The sequence below is a fragment of the Callionymus lyra genome, chromosome 16, assembly GCF_982586985.1.
Source record: "Callionymus lyra chromosome 16, fCalLyr1.hap1.1, whole genome shotgun sequence".
Lineage (NCBI taxonomy): Eukaryota > Metazoa > Chordata > Actinopteri > Syngnathiformes > Callionymidae > Callionymus > Callionymus lyra.
The window spans coordinates 21,373,635-21,393,479 of NC_141833.1; the positions used below are offsets into that span (position 1 = coordinate 21,373,635).

General features: G+C 37.8%; 1 protein-coding gene across 1 annotated transcript in view; it reads left to right on the forward strand.

Annotated features, from left to right (window-relative positions):
• The window catches only part of prkci (protein kinase C, iota), a 37,378-nt gene extending 18,130 nt beyond the window's left edge, over positions 1–19,248 (forward strand). The window contains exons 6-18 of the mRNA XM_087811590.1: positions 1,628–1,765; positions 1,839–1,893; positions 4,399–4,454; positions 6,548–6,724; positions 8,094–8,191; positions 9,283–9,369; positions 9,437–9,572; positions 9,641–9,728; positions 11,345–11,470; positions 12,704–12,783; positions 12,889–12,978; positions 15,925–16,040; positions 18,321–19,248. Coding sequence (XP_087667716.1) covers positions 1,628–1,765; positions 1,839–1,893; positions 4,399–4,454; positions 6,548–6,724; positions 8,094–8,191; positions 9,283–9,369; positions 9,437–9,572; positions 9,641–9,728; positions 11,345–11,470; positions 12,704–12,783; positions 12,889–12,978; positions 15,925–16,040; positions 18,321–18,408 — 1,335 coding nt within the window. The 3' untranslated portion in view covers positions 18,409–19,248. The remainder of the gene's footprint in view (positions 1–1,627; positions 1,766–1,838; positions 1,894–4,398; positions 4,455–6,547; positions 6,725–8,093; positions 8,192–9,282; positions 9,370–9,436; positions 9,573–9,640; positions 9,729–11,344; positions 11,471–12,703; positions 12,784–12,888; positions 12,979–15,924; positions 16,041–18,320) is intronic.
• Positions 19,249–19,845: the final 597 nt, after the last annotated feature.

Below are 19,845 nucleotides of genomic sequence, written 5' to 3' on the forward strand. Positions count from 1 at the left end.
CTCCTGAAGAGTCACTCCTGAAGAGTCACTCCTGCAGAGTCACTCCTGAAGAGTCACTCCTGAAGAGTCACTCCTGCAGAGTCACTCCTGCAGAGTCACTCCTGAAGAGTCACTCCTGAAGAGTCACTCCTGGAGCAAATATTAATAATTGTCCATTTGTTTACAGATAAATAAATAGTATTTATATGAGGTTGATTGAGAAGTAAAGGCGATACTAGTTGAAAAGTTTAACTAAGATATTTAAACTGGAGGAAATAATTTCTAAATAAAGTTAATTTAAAAATAAAAAGGAACATAAAACCAAAATATACAAGTATATATTTTTTGTATTATTAGATCTGATGATGCATCGTTTAATCAAGACATGGAATCAGGATAGAAACACTGACTGGGAAGATATTTATTTCACTTTGATTCATGTTTGTCTGAGTCTGTTCATCTAGTTGAGAACCTCTAGTTTCTTCAGTAAATAGATCTGTGGCTAATTGGAAAAAAAACAATTTCCCGAAGGAGACGTCCTGAGGGATCAATAAAGTTCTACCCATGTTAACTAACTAAGAACAATAATTCTATAATTCCACATAAATAAGTATTTGTGAAAGAAAAAAGATGCTACTTTCCAGTTTGCCTCGTCTGTCCAGATTACCGTAAATAACTTTATTAACAGAATTATCTTGACACGCAGACGGTTAATTATACTAATATTCAGCCAGATGTGTTTATATGTTACAGGTTGTTTGTCCATGTGTTAAAAATCAACTATATTTCAAACTGAGCTCAATGAAACCTGGTGTTTCTCAGAGAAATCCTTCTCTCTAGCTTGTGAATGAGACATTTGGTCCGAATGAAATCGTCTCGCGAGTCGACAGAATTCACACGTCGCTATTTCAAAACTTGAATCTGTGTTCGATGGTTACATAGTGAAGTGAAAACTATTTATTTCCATCTTGTGTTGAAATTACTTTTCTCTGATTGGTTGATTCTCTTTTTCTCCTCTTTTAAATTCAAACAAGCCAACAATATATATATATATATATATGTATTATATATATTTATTATATATTTTGCTCACACAAAGGTGAAAGAAAATAAGAAAAAAATGTAAAGAAAGTCTTAAAACAAACACCTTTAACCAGTTCTGATCAGAGAAAGTAGTAAGAAATAATGTTATCAATTCAGTCTGAAGGCCACATGTGGCCCCAGCTTCAGGTCTGCAATGATTTATAGCATCTTCTATCCACACATTGTTAAATAAAGTGAGTTCATATACAGCTGAACACTGGAACATTCTGTTGAAATATTGAATGTATTATTAAAATGGCTGAATAAAAGACATTTGTACGGAGGAGTCGAGAGTCAAATAACGTCCATGTGGCGACGAAACCTGTTTTTTTTTAGCCGAATACGTGACGACGAACCGTTGAAACCTCTCGTCCTCTACGCGCCGGAGAAAGAGTCACGAGCATAATTAGAGGAAGTTTGATGGATGAAGAGCTTCTCTCGCCACAGCTCCGCTCCCTCTGCCCTGCTTTTATTGTAGCGCAGCAGGAGTGGATGTTTTTCGAGGCGCTACAGCTGCCGCACTGTCACGAAGAGTAATGTGTGATTTTTTTTCCGCTGCGCTCAGAGAGCCCACTGTGCCATCTGTACGGACCGGATCTGGGGTTTGGGGAGACAAGGCTACAAATGCATCAACTGCAAACTGTTGGTGCACAAAAAGTGTCACAAGCTGGTGACGGTGGAGTGCGGCAGACCCATGATCCAGGTGAGCGTCCGCCCGACACCTGCCGCTCCGTCTCCTCGACGCTTGTATTAACCGAGATGTTGTCGCCGAACAGGAACCGCCGTTGCCCGGACAACCCTCGAGTCACTTAGATCCATCAGAACAACCAGGTAACACACCTGTTCGCACGAAAGTCGTTCATGTGAAAAACACCTTCAGTTGATAAAGGAAGTTTAGATGCTGCTGTGATGGACACGTTTGTTGCACAAATACTGTCTGGTTTTAGTCAGTTATAGAATATTTACTTTAATCACACAATCATGTGAATTAATTAATTTAAAAGATGAAGAAACACTTTTTCTACGGTTGTTAACTCGATGTCAAATATTAAATCTACAGGAAGTTCAAGCTAAATATGCAATTATTTTTATTTAAATAACTTTTATTTAAAAAATCTCCATTTAATATTTTTAATATTATCTGAAATGGGGGCAATGAATACTTGATGAAACAAATAAAAAAACACTAAATTCATATTGCGAGACTAGTGATGTATTATAAATACAAAATAAATCATTTGTAAAATGTATTTATATATCATTTTAAAAGTTTCTACTGCACATGATCTTTGACCTCGTGACCCATGATTGTCACACTTTGTTTCACAAATACTGAAAGAAAATATCTGGTTCATTGATGGAATATCCACATTAATTACACAATAATGTGAAGGAATTTATTTAAAAGATGAAGAAACACTTTTTCTAGGGTTGTTAACTCGATGTCATAAATACAATCTACAGGAAGTTCAAGCTAAATATGCAATTGTTTTTAATTTATATACATTTTATTTTAAAATATCCAACATTGAATATTTTTAATATTAACTGAAATAGGGGCAATAAATACTGAGAAAACTAAACTAAATTCATATTGAGAGACACGTGATGTATTATAAATACAAAATAAATAATTTATACATATATATATATATATATATATATATATATATATATATCTCATTTTAAAATGTTCTGCTGCACATGATCTTTGACCTCGTGACCCATGATTGTCGCACTTTGTTTCACAAATACTGAAAGAAAATATCTGGTTCAATGATGGAATATCCACATTAATTACACCATAATGTGAAGGAATTTATTTAAAAGATGAAGAAACACTTTTTCCAGGGTTGTTAACTCAATATTTTAGTCGTCCAAGTCAAAACTAAATCTACAGGAAGTTCTAGAGGCTCGATATATATTCTAAATATATCTTTTTGTCTTGTTTAATCAAACACATCCATCCTTCAAGCTAAAAATGCCATTATTTTTAGATGATATAACTTTATTTAAAAGTATCTGACATGAAATATTTTTAATATTAACTGAAATAGGGCCAATAAATACTCAGAAAATGGACGAAACTAATATAAAACGGTATATTCATATTGAGAGACTAGTAATGAATTATAAATACAAAATGAATCATTTATAAAATAATTGTTAGTTTCTACTGAACACGATCTTTGACCTCATGACCCATGATTGTCACACTTTGTTTCACAAATACTGAAAGAAAATATCTGGTTCATCTTCGATTCTTGAATATTCACTTTAATTACACAATAATGTGAAGGAATAAATTAAAAAGATGAAAAAACGCACTCGATATTTTAGTCGTTCAAGTCAAAACTATATTTACCTATTATTACTATATTGTCTTTTAAAGGAAGATTTAGAGGCTCCATATATTCTAACTTAACTCTATGAACTTAAACACTGACATCTTCATGGGTCTCCACATCAACTTGAACTTTAATCTTCTTTTAAATCTGCTTGGTCACAAAATTCTTTGGCATGTTTGGCCAGAGATAGAAAATAAAACTTCCTCAGAGGTCGCATTTTAAAGGGCGACTGTTAAACACAGTCATCAAGCAAAAATAAAGTAGGAAAAGTAGAAAATCCAGTAAATAAATGAAGCTAAATATGCTATTATTTTGTATAACCTTTATTTAAACATGATTGTACCTTTTTAATCTTAATCTTCAATATTGTTGATGTGCAATAAATACTCTATAAATATAAAAATGCTGTATTCATATTAAGAGACTAGTTATAAATTAATCATTTATAAATAATAGTTAGTTACAACTGTACATGATCCATGATTGTCACACATTGTTTCATGAATACTGAAAGATATCTGGTTCAATCATCTTCAATTCTTGAATATTAACTTTAATGACACAATAATGTGAAGAAATTAATGTAAAAGATGAAAAAACGCACTCGATAAGAGACTAGCAATGAATTATAAATGAATCATTTATAAAATAATACTTTGTTTCACCAATACTGGAAGATAATATCTGGTTCAATCATCTTTAACTCTTGAATTTTCTTTACAATAACACAAATAAAAGTTAGTAGAAAAGTGGATGCAGCATCTCTCGTATGTTGACACAAAAGGGAAAAAGTGTTCTGAGAAGACGTGGAGCGAAAATCATCAGGCGGCGCCGAGCTGTGAACAAAAGAGTGTGACTGTCTCTCACCTGCTTTCTCTCTCCCGTCTGTTTTCTCCCTCGTCCTCCTCTTCTTCCTCTCCTCCTTCTGTCTGTCTGTCACCCTGTCTGTCGCTCCCCCCTTCCTCCCCCCTTCCTCCCCCTCCTCCAGGCCCGCAGAATAAAGATTCCAGAGAAAGCCTGAATTACGACGGAGAAGAGAAGGAGGTGAGCGAGACAAAATGTTTTTGCGCTGATGTGAGGCGTGTCAACCTGTCGACGACCACGAGCCGCAGATGTATATTTAGAGAAGGAGTCGTGAGCGAGTGGAACTGGAGCTTAATTCATAATTTCATCTGATGTTTACACGTCACGACGGAGAGACTTAGGAACCCGGCGGTCTCGCTCCGCATCGATTTCCGTTGGCGAGGCTAATAAAGTAGCATTTTATCGCAGCTCTTAACACCAGAGGGTGATGAATGGATGGAGCGGGGGGGCGGGGGGTGGGGGGTGTTGCAGTGAGAGCTGGAGATGGATAAAGAATGGAGGGTGGAACACAGATGGAGGGAGATGGAGGAGAGTGAGCCAAATGATCTTATCTACACTTCCATGTCTGGCTCTGGGGAGGAGCTTGTTACGGGGGGAGGTGAGATGGATAGGTAGCGGCGTGGAAGACGCTCGCCACAGGACGGATCGCTCGGGCGAGAGGGAAGAGGGGTGAGAGGAGTCGGGTCACGATGCAGAAGCAATCAGTTTCAGAGAAGTTCACTAGATACAGGGGTTCCTCTGCAGCGCTTCAACTTCCACGGCCTCGCAGATTTTTATATGATTTAATATCGTCTCCAGCTTTAGTGCAGTACGGGGAAAAATAATCCTTATCATTGTTCACTCTGTTACAAACATGATTTATTTGAACTTAAAATAACCACAGAACAATTGAATATTTGCAATTTATGTGTAGTATTGTCGAGTACTTGACTCTGGTGTTGTAGTATTTACAGACCACATGACTCTTGACGAAGTCGTAACTGCTTTCATTTGTTTTTAAACCAAAATATGTCCAAACATCAGCTTTAAAAGCTGCTGGAGTCACTGTATCCTCTCGTCCTCAGTCGTAACTACTTTCATTTGTTTTCAAACCAAAATATGTCCAAACATCAGCTTTAAAAGCTGCTGGACTCACTGTATCCTCTCGTCCTCAGTTTTAACTACTTTCATTTGTTTTCGAACCAAAATATGTCCAAACATCAGCTTTAAAAGCTGCTGGACTCACTGTATCCTCTCGTCCTCAGTCGTAACTGCTTTCATTTGTTTTCGAACCAAAATATGTCCAAACATCAGCTTTAAAAGCTGCTGGACTCACTGTATCCTCTCGTCCTCAGTCGTAACTGCTTTCATTTGTTTTCGAACCAAAATATGTCCAAACATCAGCTCTAAAAGCTGCTGGACTCACTGTATCCTCTTGTCCTCAGTCATAACTACTTTCATTTTTTTCGAACCAAAATATGTTCAAACATTAGCTTTAAAAGCTGCTGGACTCACTGTATCCTCTCGTCCTTAGTTGTAACTGATTTAATTTGTTTTTTAACCAAAATATGTCCAAACATTAGCTTTAAGAGCTTCTGGACTCACTGTATCCTCTCGTCCTTAGTTGTAACTGATTTAATTTTTTTTTTTTTACCAAAATATGTCCAAACATCAGCTTTAAAAGCTGCTGGACTCACTGTATCCTCTCGTCCTTAGTTGTAACTGATTTAATTTGTTTTTTAACCAAAATATGTCCAAACATTAGCTTTAAGAGCTTCTGGACTCACTGTATCCTCTCGTCCTTAGTTGTAACTGATTTAATTTTTTTTTTTTTACCAAAATATGTCCAAACATCAGCTTTAAAAGCTGCTGGACTCACTGTATCCTCTCGTCCTTAGTTGTAACTGATTTAATTTGTTTTTTAACCAAAATATGTCCAAACATCAGCTTTAAAAGCTGCTGGAGTCACTGTATCCTCTCGTCCTCAGTCATTACGCAGGATTTTAATGTTGCATTAGCTGTGGAGGACGAAACGACTGCTGCCATCTAGAGGCCAGAAGTTTAATTGAGACGCATGTGTTGATTTAAAAGAAATCAAACCATTTTAATTTAAACACACATTGAAATATAAAAAACATCTATGGTTAATTATAAAATGTGATTTGAAAGATTTTGGAAGTATTGTGTAAAATGCACTGAGTGAGCATGAGAGGTGTCTTCAAGAGTTGTGATGATCCTCTGATGATCCTCTGATGATCCTCTGATGATCCTCTGATGATCCTCTGCTCGTCCAGGCCAGAAGCAGCAGAGACACGGGGAAGTCGCCCTCCAGCCTGGGTCTGGCAGACTTCGACCTGCTGAGGGTCATCGGTCGAGGAAGCTACGCCAAAGTGCTGCTGGTGCAGCTGAAGAAGACGGAACGTATTTACGCCATGAAGGTCGTGAAGAAGGAGCTGGTCAACGACGACGAGGTTGGTTTTTTATGTCCACTTAGACCAGTTTAATATGTGCATTATATCCACTGAACAACTTCTAGACGGTGAAAATAAATCAGATTTTAAACGTCGAGTTACGCTTGAACACGGTTAAATAAACTACAACGACACATTTAATTAAAATAAAGATGATAAAATTCCAGTTTTAGGTTTTCTTTCTTCCAATTATTTATTACTTCATCAAGTTGCTCCTCCTCCAGCTGTTATCAAGCCCTGCTTTGTTTATACAACGATTCCCTTGGAGGTGGAGACTTCGGGGATTGAGGACGCGTTTCATGTTTGACCAATCATAGGAGAGTGGGTGTGGTTAGGGTCAACAAGATTTAATCTCCAGAAAAACAAAGTGTTTTCTGTGGGCAGAGCTTAACATAATTCACACATCAGTCACACATCACAACAACACACATACACACACACACACACACTGATGATACAATAGAGACACGCATCACAACAACACATACACACACAATAATAATACAAAAGAGTCACACATCACAACAACACACACGCACTGATGATACAATAGAGTTGCACAACACTCACACACACACACACACACACTTGTGATACAAAAGAGACACACATCACAACAACAAATACACACACACTGATGCTACAAAAGAGACGCACATCACAACAACAAATACACACACACTGATGATACAATAGAGTCACACATAACAACAACACAAACACACACTGATACAATAGAGTCACACAACACACACGCACATACACACTTTAGTTGAACTTTAAGTTGATTTTCATTCATTTCACTATATTTTGATGTTATTATATTTTCCTGGTGCCTCGTTAGCGTCATGCTAACATCATACATTCTCTCTCTTTCCACCATCTTTAATTGAACCAGCTCCGTGTTTCATGCATGAGTTTGTTCTCGTGTGAACAAACATGTGTCTGACACGTTTGATCATCGACGTTTTGTGCATCTCGTCTCAAAACCCCCTCAAGGTGGTTCGGTCGACACATTTGAAGCTCGTCGGCTCGTCTTAATCATGGCGTCATTAGCCATCGATCTGGACGTCAACACGACGCGGCGCGGCCGCCGGCCGCCGCACTAGTTAGCCCTCGTTACACACATTAAGAGTGATTGACAAATTGACAAGCGCCGCACGGTCGATGCTCCAGTGTTTTACCGTCCGAGTCGAGGCGCGTTATCATCCCGGCGCTGACGGACGTCCGCTTGTGTTTAGCTCAGCTCTTTTTTCCCTTCAGCCCTGCGGTGTCTTTATATCTTCTTCGTGACGGTCAAGGTGCTGCTGCAGCACTTTCTGCTTCCAGGGTCCAGACTGGTGATGTGTAAACGTGTTTTCTCTGGCAGGACATCGACTGGGTTCAGACGGAGAAGCACGTGTTCGAGCAGGCGTCCAATCATCCCTTCCTGGTCGGACTGCACTCGTGTTTCCAGACGGAGAGTCGGTGAGTCTGAGGACCCCTTGATGCTGAGATGATGAATCTGAAATATATGAGTGTATGATTATGAGTTAGAGCCAATCAAACCTTCAATACATTTAGAGAGAAATAATAGGATTATATAAAACAGTCAAGATCCACATTTATGAAAATAAAACGTGATAATCTCATTGTGGGGAATGATTTCCTTTAAAGAAAATGGAATTGGAAGATAAAACCAAAATTGTAAATGAAGAACTAACTTATAAATGGTTTATTCAAAGAAAAAATATATATATTTCACAATAAAAATATTTTATATATTACATTTTTTTTACTTTAACTGTTCTAATCATCATGAAATGAAACATCATTTTTAAAACTGACGGCGCCACCTACTGACAACATGACGCTGTTTCACGAAGCTTCATCAACACATCACTATGATAACAGTATATAAGTCCAAGTATTGAACCAATATTGATTTTCAATTTGCTTTTTTTTTTTTGTCTAACAGAAAAAAACAATTTTTAATTCAATTAAAATTAATTTCAATTAATTTGTTGATCTTTCTAGACCATTACAATTAATACTAAATACACACAGAAAGTCCCAAAAACTAAAGTAAATCTTAATAAAGGAAAATGCCAAAGTATTTGTTCTTCTTATTTATCTTTTTTTTTTCTCTGAAATTATCAAAAACCTCACATTAAATTTTTTTTTAACAGAAATATACTAAAAAGTATTTAAAATAAGATATTGTGATTCCTAAGATAAAAACAATCTTCATCATTGTGATTTAAAAACAATCTTTAAATGCGATATAATAAGATAAAAGGCGACTAAGACAGACACAAAAGTAACCATTTTAGAGAAAAAACAGTTAAAACACCACTAAAGAAAAGTATTATTTAAATTTTAATGAATGGCTGTTTGTAACTCGTGATGTAAAAAGATCATGTACAACAATATTTAAGGTATAAATGTATATATTCAGATTGTATGTTTGTGATCTGATCAGTTCTTATCTGAACGATGTTTGAAGACGATGGAACTTTCATGTGGAAACATCTCACTGGTCGACGGAGAAAACCTTGACGTCTCTGAGTGTCTTTCAGACTCTTCTTCGTGATCGAGTACGTGAACGGAGGAGATCTCATGTTCCACATGCAGAGACAAAGGAAGCTCCCCGAAGAGCACGCCAGGTATCCCCACAACCATCAAAGATCTTCTCTTGTTTATTTTTAGCTGACGTGACTTTCATCTCCTCAGATTCTACTCCGCCGAGATCAGCCTCGCGCTCAACTACCTGCACGAGCGAGGCATCATCTACAGAGACCTGAAGCTGGACAACGTCCTCCTGGACTCGGAGGGACACATCAAGCTCACGGACTACGGCATGTGCAAGGTGACCTTTCGACCTCTCGACCTCTGGACCCCGTCGACGACTCTTGACTCTCCATCTGGTTCTCACAGGAGGGTTTGAGACCCGGAGACACCACCAGCACCTTCTGCGGGACCCCCAACTACATCGCCCCGGAGATCCTTCGAGGGGAAGACTACGGTGAGAAAACTCAAGAAGTTTTATCTTAAAAACCTTTTTAAAGTCGAGCTCGTGACTCTGGACTTTTTACACTTTGAATACAACGTCTTTTACACGTTTATCCTGAATTAATGGATATTGAAACTTCTCTTTTTCCCGATATAAGTTACATTTTCAATACAGTATTTGACTTTTTAATAACTTTAAAAGGGATAAAATGGTTGTTTTCAACCTTAAAACATGGTGAGAACTCAATACAGACATTAATAATCAAACTAAGATAATGAATTTCACAAGATTTTGCTTATTCTTTGTTAACAGAGAACTAAAATATACTTATACAAGGTTGATGGAGAAGAAAAATGGATATTAAGTAGTTTAGAAATAAACATAACATAAGAATACAAATAAATATCTAAATATGAATTAATTCAAGGTTAAATTGGTAAAAAGACATGTTAAATAAAATGACTCTTTAAAAAAAAACATTTGGTTTGTGAGAAAGTCTCGATCCAAATGCTTATATTTACTAATTTTACACTTTTACAAATAATAAACGTTGGTTCTTTTTCACGTAATTCTAGCCAATCATGGAAGGCACCACACAATATCGACCAATCAGAAGCACCGTAAGGCGGGTCTATCTTTCATTACAGCCACGTGAGGTCGAGTCATTATAATGACATCATCATCATCATAAACTGCTGGCAAACAATCCGTTGTTTGGGTTTTTCCTTTTCATGAGCCGGACTTTCATCCGAAAAGTTGTCGCTAAACTTTACAGTTAATTCCCCAAACGCCCAAACTTCTGGATTTCAAAATAAGAGCATAGGATTTTAATTTGAATTTCAGTTTATTTAAAAGGACAATGTTCAGTTCCATTAAAAAGATGCTGCACCAGATTTAGCACAAGATGCTACTTTCCATCTGTAGTCCTTTAACAAAGATGCAGTTTACACAATAGCTTCACATACAAATAAAGAAAAAACACAATAATATACAAAAACACAGTACAATTGAATAATGTCAATGATGTACCCGTCTGGTACCATTAGTGGCAGCAGGACTGCTGGTCTAGAAGTCAAAAAGTATCAGAGAAACGTTCCGTCTTCCTTGTAATCCTTTATCATCACGTTCATCGGTACAGTTTAAACTTTAAAGAGTGTGACTGTAATAAAGTCTTCATTGTTTAAAACTCTTTTAAATCGATTTATTATTATTATTTATTATTTGATTTTTCATATCTATTGATTGTTCTTGAAACGTTCATGTAAAGAAAAGAAGAAAAAAACAACCTTGTGACTCATCCAGAGTTTTTAGTTTGAAACGTTTATTTCCATCCATCGATAAACGACGTGTTAACGAGGATTAATTAAAGAACATGAGCTTCTGGCCACGATTTATGTTCGACGTGACGGATGTTTAATTAAAGTCACGCAGGAGCAGCGAAGAAAAGAAGAAGAAAATCCATTTTTAGACGTTTGTTTAAAGAATGAAACCAGAGTTTGTGTCTTTGATGGAAAAATCCATGAAAGCAAATACATTGGAATTGGTTTCTTAATATTTACGTGAAATGAGATTCTTGAGCACATATGGAGTCGGAATAATGTAAATATATATTTGATTGATGGTGTCAGGGTTCAGCGTGGACTGGTGGGCGCTGGGCGTGTTGATGTTTGAGATGATGGCGGGACGATCGCCCTTCGACATCGTGGGGAGCTCCGACAATCCGGACCAGAACACAGAAGACTACCTCTTCCAAGGTCAGAGCGCAAGACCGTTGTTGGTGGACTGATAGCATGTGTATATTGAGGATATATTGTGTATATTAACATGTGTTGCTGAGGAACGTGTTGTTTTCAGGATAATGTTCAACCACTTTACTGGTGATTCTCACGTTTGTGTCGATCAGTCGTGTCGTTATGGAAGTGAATCGGTGTCGTTAACAATATTAAACGGTTAAATTATCGTTTTAAATTTAGTTTTTTGAGCATTATTGTTTTGAATAATTGAGTATAATAATTATTATAATGTTTTATATGTTTAAATGCTGAATTTCTTTCTTTAATTAATTTTTTTTTAATTAAAAGATTTAAAAAATATGTCTTTTAAATGAATTAAACTGAGTGTAAAATATATTGATGTTCTTATTCCCACAATCCAAAGTTCAATTATTTATTTGTCTTTTTTAATACGTTTTGTATTTATTTGATTGTATAATATCTCTATTTTAAATTTACTACACCAAAATAATGGTCTTAAAGATCTTATAAATAAAAAGTTTGATAAGTAAATAAATATCCTAGTTTTTCAATTCTGTGAAAACAATAGATTAACAAATGTTAATATATATATATATATATATATATACAATATAGGTAGAACTTTATTGTTCTAAATTGTTTTTTCCAATTAGACACAGCAATACAGCAAGTTTTCATAAAATAAAAATAAGAACAAAGAGAAATAAAGAGAAAGAACAATATATAAATAAAAATCTAAAATAAATAAAATATAACGTTCAAGTCTTTTATAGTTTCTTTTTGCTGACACTAAAAAACTATTTTTTCTTGTCTTTAACATGGAAAATGTCCCATAAAGTCACGAAATTCCATTTTTTAAATTGTTATTATTAGCCTTAACTACGAGCTCCGTGATCAAACTCTTAGCCAATCACGTGACGCGCAGACAATCAGGTGACGACGTCAAGTCGCTCTGTGCTCTACTGGTGCTGTCTGGTGTCTCCATTAAAGCAACATTTACATTTTGAATTTAAATGAATAAATACTGAATTTAGAAAAGAAAACAATCAAACTTTATGTAAAGAAAATGTAATAATTTTAAGCATTTAAACAAAAAAAAAAACGAATGAATTCAACCTTTAAATATAGATTCAATAAAAATCTCTCGATCTACACGTTTTCATTGAAGTGATTCAATAATGTCTCTCTCTCCCCCGTCTCTCCCCCGTCTCTCCCCCGTCTCTCCCTCCGCAGTTATATTGGAAAAACAGATCCGCATCCCTCGCTCTCTGTCCGTCAAAGCCGCCAGCGTCCTCAAGGGGTTCCTCTACAAGGTGGGCCGGGTCAGAACCCACGTTAACCACCGTGACACCCTCACACCTTCACTCCCCCCTCCGTCATCCCTCCCTCGCTCACTCTTCTCACGTTCTCTCGCTCAGGACCCCAAGGAGCGTCTGGGCTGCCACCCTCAGACGGGCTTCGCTGACATCATGGGTCACCCCTTCTTCAGGAACGTGGACTGGGACCTCGTGAGTCGCTTCTCGTCCTCCGTCAGACCGTGTGACTCGCAGGAGTCTCAGTGTTTACGTCGACGTTTGAGAGGAACTGTAATAACATGTTAGCGCTGGGATGCTAACCTAGATTAGCTCCTGCTTATGAATCTTCTTCATTTCCCTCGTTCCTCTGCTTTTATTACTTTTTCTCTCCACTCTGTTTCTGTGAGACTCTTCACATCGTCATGGCGACCCTCAGGTCTCCTCCTCCGTCAAATAAAGTCCTCTTCAAGGCAGTTTGAGAGAGCAGCAGGATGATTCGCTGATCGACTGCTCGGGTCTGATCACAGAAGTGAAGTTAGTGATCGACTGCTGGGGTCTGATCACAGAAGTGAAGTTAGTGATCGACTGCTCGGGTCTGATCACAGAAGTGAAGTTAGTGATCGACTGCTCGGGTCTGATCACAGAAGTGAAGTTAGTGATCGACTGCTCGGGTCTGATCACAGAAGTGAAGTTGGTGATCGACTTCTCGGGTCTGATCACAGAAGTGAAGTTAGTGATCGACTTCTCGGGTTCGATCACAGAAGTGAAGTTAGTGATCGACTGCTCGGGTCTGATCACAGAAGTGAAGTTAGTGATCGACTGTTTGGGTCTGATCACAGAAGTGAAGTTAGTGATCGACTGTTTGGGTCTGATTACAGAAGTGAAGTTAGTGATCGACTTCTCGGGTCTGATCACAAGTGAAGTTAGTGATCGACTGCTCGGGTCTGATCACAGAAGTGAAGTTAGTGATCGACTGCTCGGGTCTGATCACAGAAGTGAAGTTAGTGATCGACTGCTCGGGTCTGATCACAGAAGTGAAATTAGTGATCGACTGCTCGGGTCTGATCACAGAAGTGAAGTTAGTGATCGACTGCTCGGGTCTGATCACAGAAGTGAAGTTAGTGATCGACTGCTGGGGTCTGATCACAGAAGTGAAGTTAGTGATCGACTGCTCGGGTCTGATCACAGAAGTGAAGTTAGTGATCGACTGCTCGGGTCTGATCACAGAAGTGAAGTTAGTGATCGACTGCTCGGGTCTGATCACAGAAGTGAAGTTAGTGATCGACTGCTCGGGTCTGATCACAGAAGTGAAGTTAGTGATCGACTGCTCGGGTCTGATCACAGAAGTGAAGTTAGTGATCGACTGCTGGGGTCTGATCACAGAAGTGAAGTTAGTGATCGACTGCTCGGGTCTGATCACAGAAGTGAAGTTGGTGATCGACTTCTCGGGTTTGATCACAGAAGTGAAGTTAGTGATCGACTGCTCGGGTCTGATCACAGAAGTGAAGTTAGTGATCGACTGCTCGGGTCTGATCACAGAAGTGAAGTTGGTGATCGACTGCTCGGGTCTGATCACAGAAGTGAAGTTAGTGATCGACTGCTCGGGTCTGATCACAGAAGTGAAGTTAGTGATCGACTTCTCGGGTCTGATCACAGAAGTGAAGTAAGTGATCGACTGCTCGGGTCTGATCACAGAAGTGAAGTTAGTGATCGACTGCTCGGGTCTGATCACAGAAGTGAAGTTAGTGATCGACTGCTCGGGTCTGATCACAGAAGTGAAGTTAGTGATCGACTGCTCGGGTCTGATCACAGAAGTGAAGTTAGTGATCGACTGCTCGGGTCTGATCACAGAAGTGAAGATAGTGATCGACTGCTCGGGTCTGATCACAGAAGTGAAGTTAGTGATCGACTGTTTGGGTCTGATCACAGAAGGGAAGTTAGTGATCGACTGCTCGGGTCTGATCACAGAAGGGAAGTTAGTGATCGACTGCTCGGGTCTGATCACAGAAGTGAAGTTAGTGATCGACTGTTTGGGTCTGATCACAGAAGGGAAGTTAGTGATCGACTGCTCGGGTCTGATCACAGAAGGGAAGTTAGTGATCGACTGCTCGGGTCTGATCACAGAAGGGAAGTTAGTGATCGACTGCTCGGGTCTGATCACAGAAGGGAAGTTAGTGATCGACTGCTGGGGTCTGATCACAGAAGGGAAGTTAGTGATCGACTGCTCGGGTCTGATCACAGAAGTGAAGTTAGTGATCGACTGCTCGGGTCTGATCACAGAAGGGAAGTTAGTGATCGACTGCTGGGGTCTGATCACAGAAGGGAAGTTAGTGATCGACTGCTCGGGTCTGATCACAGAAGGGAAGTTAGTGATCGACTGCTCGGGTCTGATCACAGAAGGGAAGTTAGTGATCGACTGCTGGGGTCTGATCACAGAAGTGAAGTTAGTGATCGACTGCTCGGGTCTGATCACAGAAGTGAAGTTAGTGATCGACTGCTCGGGTCTGATCACAGAAGTGAAGTTAGTGATCGACTGCTCGGGTCTGATCACAGAAGTGAAGTTAGTGATCGACTTCTCGGGTTTGATCACAGAAGTGAAGTTAGTGATCGACTGCTCGGGTCTGATCACAGAAGTGAAGTTAGTGATCGACTGTTTGGGTCTGATCACAGAAGTGAAGTTAGTGATCGACTGCTGGGGTCTGATCACAGAAGTGAAGTTAGTGATCGACTGCTCGGGTCTGATCACAGAGGTGATATACTGCTCACACACATAGACACATAGAATGTATTTACTCAAGCGTTTGTATACAAACATTAACTGAAGTTTCTCACAAACACACTCTTGATCAAACAAAACATAAGACACACACACACACACACACACACACACACACTCGAGGACACACTGACACCATTTGAGTCAATACCAGTCAGAGCCAGAATAACCTCGACCTCATTTCTGTGTTTGGTCTGGAGCAGCAGACGCACTCGTGTCTGGAGGATCAGCTTACACCCTCACTCACACCCTCACTCACTCACTGACACCCTCACTCACTCACTCACCTAACCCCCACCCATCCTGCCACATGCACGACACCTCCATTGACCTCCTGCAGGGGGCGCTGTAAAGTGAAAACCAACCTTGTTGTTTTTGTCCAGCTGGAGCAGAAGCAGGTGGTTCCACCCTTCAAGCCCAACATCTCAGGAGAATTTGGACTCGACAACTTTGATGCTCAGTTCACCAACGAACCCATCCAGCTCACGCCTGACGACGAGTATGTTTATATACACTTTATATACACACATGTACACTTATTTATATACATCCAGCTCACGCCTGACGATGAGTATGTTTATATACACTTTATATACACACATGTACACTTATTTATATACATCCAGCTCACGCCTGACGACGAGTATGTTTATATACACTTTATATACACACATGTACACTTATTTATATACATCCAGCTCACGCCTGACGATGAGTATGTTTATATACACTTTATATACACACATGTACACTTATTTATATACATCCAGCTCACGCCTGACGACGAGTATGTTTATATACACTTTATATATACACATATACACTTATTTATATACATCCAGCTCACGCCTGACGATGAGTATGTTTATATACACTTTATATACACACATGTACACTTATTTATATACATCCAGCTCACGCCTGACGACGAGTACGTTTGTATACACTTTATATACACACATGTACACTTATTTATATACATCCAGCTCACGCCTGACGACGAGTATGTTTATATACACTTTATATACACACATGTACACTTATTTATATACATCCAGCTCACGCCTGACGACGAGTATGTTTATATACACACAAATACACACATTTACACTTATTTATATACATCCAGCTCACGCCTGACGACGAGTATGTTTATATACACACAAATACACACATGTACACTTATTTATATACATCCAGCTCACGCCTGACGACGAGTATGTTTATATACACACAAATACACACATGTACACTTATTTATATACATCCAGCTCACGCCTGACGACGAGTATGTTTATATACACACAAATACACACATGTACACTTATTTATATACATCCAGCTCACGCCTGACGATGAGTATGTTTATATACACACAAATACACACATGTACACTTATTTATATACATCCAGCTCACGCCTGACGACGAGTATGTTTATATACACTTTATATACACACATGTACACTTATTTATATACATCCAGCTCACGCCTGACGACGAGTATGTTTATATACACACAAATACACACATTTACACTTATTTATATACATCCAGCTCACGCCTGACGACGAGTATGTTTATATACACACAAATACACACATGTACACTTATTTATATACATCCAGCTCACGCCTGACGACGAGTATGTTTATATACACACAAATACACACATGTACACTTATTTATATACATCCAGCTCACGCCTGACGACGAGTATGTTTATATACACACAAATACACACATGTACACTTATTTATATACATCCAGCTCACGCCTGACGATGAGTATGTTTATATACACACAAATACACACATGTACACTTATTTATATACATCCAGCTCACGCCTGACGACGAGTATGTTTATATACACACAAATACACACATGTACACTTATTTATATACATCCAGCTCACGCCTGATGACGAGTATGTTTATATACACACAAATACACACATGTACACTTAGTTATATACATCCAGCTCACGCCTGACGACGAGTACGTTTATATACACACGTTTATATACAAGTGTATACACTCATTTATATACACACGTACACACTCATTTATATACACACACGTATACACTCATTTATATACATTCACATACACTCATTTATATACACACGTACACACCCATTTATATACACACACGTACACACTCATTTATATACACACACATACACTCATTTATATACACACGTACACACTCATTTATATACGAACGTATACACTCATTTATATACACACATATACACTCTTTTATATACACATGTATCCACGTATGTACTGTATATGTATATACATGCGTTATACTCATACACACGTATTTATATAAATGAATAAACATACCTAACACATACTTATACACATGTTTATACCCAAGTATACACATGTTTACACACATGTACTGTATATACGTATATATACATGTGTTTACACACATACTTATTCACACGTATTTATACAAATTAATACACATTAATACACGCATACTTATACACATGTATACACACGTAGTTATACCAAAGTAAACACATGTATACACGCATGTACTGTATATGTATGTACATGTGTATAAATGTGTATGTACATGTGTTTATACACATGTACATACACATTTATACAGATATGTATATACACAAGTATGCACTCATATATACACACTTGTATATAGACATGTATATACACAAGTATACACACGAATATAGTCATCAGTACACACAAGTATACACATGTACACACATGTATAGACAACATTGTGTGTGTGTCCTGCAGTGACGTCGTCAAGAAGATCGACCAGTCTGAGTTCGAGGGCTTCGAGTACATCAACCCCCTCCTGATGTCAGCGGAGGAGTGTGTGTGAGAGACGGTGACACACACACACACACACACATATACACACACGCACACACTTGTGTGACTCAGTGTCTTCATGGGGACGACCTTCAGACGAGGGTCTCGCATCAACACTCGAACGCTTCTTTTGCCAAAACCTCCGCCATCTTTAACCACTCGAGCCCTTAAGTTTCTGACTTTTCTACTGGTGCACTGATGTCGCGCTCGTCCCGGGGCTTCCACCCAACCTGTATTTATGAGACCCTGGTGTTAGCATCGTAGACTCGCGGCCCCCGTAGATCAACACGTCCCTTTAAAAACTTTATATTTTCTCATGGTTTTTTTATTGAACGTCGTAGCTGCCAATAAACATGTCGTCCAAAAAAACAAACACTAAAAACACTCGGATTGTGCCCCCCGTCCCCCGTACCCCCCAATGAAGGAACTCTATCTAAAAAAAAAAACTGTGAAAGAACTCACTGGAGTCACACACACATCCAGAGGACCAAAAAAAAACACCCAGCTGGTACGTTTTAGTCGCTGCAGACGACGAGCTGTTCATAGAAACGATATATAAACTTTTTTTTTATACTTTTTCTTTTGGGTTTTTGTACTTTTTTCATTCCATTGTCAATCAATTACTGTTTCTGTCGCCGTTACGGGGGTGCTGCACGAACAGAAGCACATGGTTCACCTGTTACTGCGACTTTGTTACGACCCCCCATCAATGTTTTGTATCATCTGTTGCCGACGGGGAACGAAAACTCATCGTCGCCCCCTGGTGGACGAACTCCTGCGGACTCTGCTGACCTTGTTCTTGTTAGTGCGCGAAAAAAATCAAATAGTAAAATAAACATTTTATTTCTTCTCCTGTCGTCTGTTGTTTAGTTCTGTGAGTGAATTAACACTTTTAATTATTATTATAATTTAATTAACACTTTTATTCATTATTATTGTTTAATTAACAATTGTATTCATTATTATTATTGAATTAACACTTTTAATTATTATTATTATTTAATTAACACTTTTATTAATTATTATTATTTAATTAACACTTTTATTCATTATTATTATTTAATTAACACTTTCAATTATTATTTAATTAACACTTTTATTAATTATTATTATTTAATTAACACTTTTAATTATTATTATAATTTAATTAACACTTTTATTCATTATTATTATTTAATTAACACTTTTATTCATTATTATTATTGAATTAACACTTTTATTCATTATTATTATTTAATTAACACTTTAAATTATTATTATAATTTAATTAACACTTTTATTCATTATTATTATTTAATTAACACTTTTAATTATTATTATTGAAGTAACACTTTTATTAGTTATTATTGAATTAACATTTTTATCAATTATTATTGAATTAAAACTTTTAATTTATTTTATTACCAACAACTTTAACAAAGTTAAACAACTTTTAATGTTATATGTA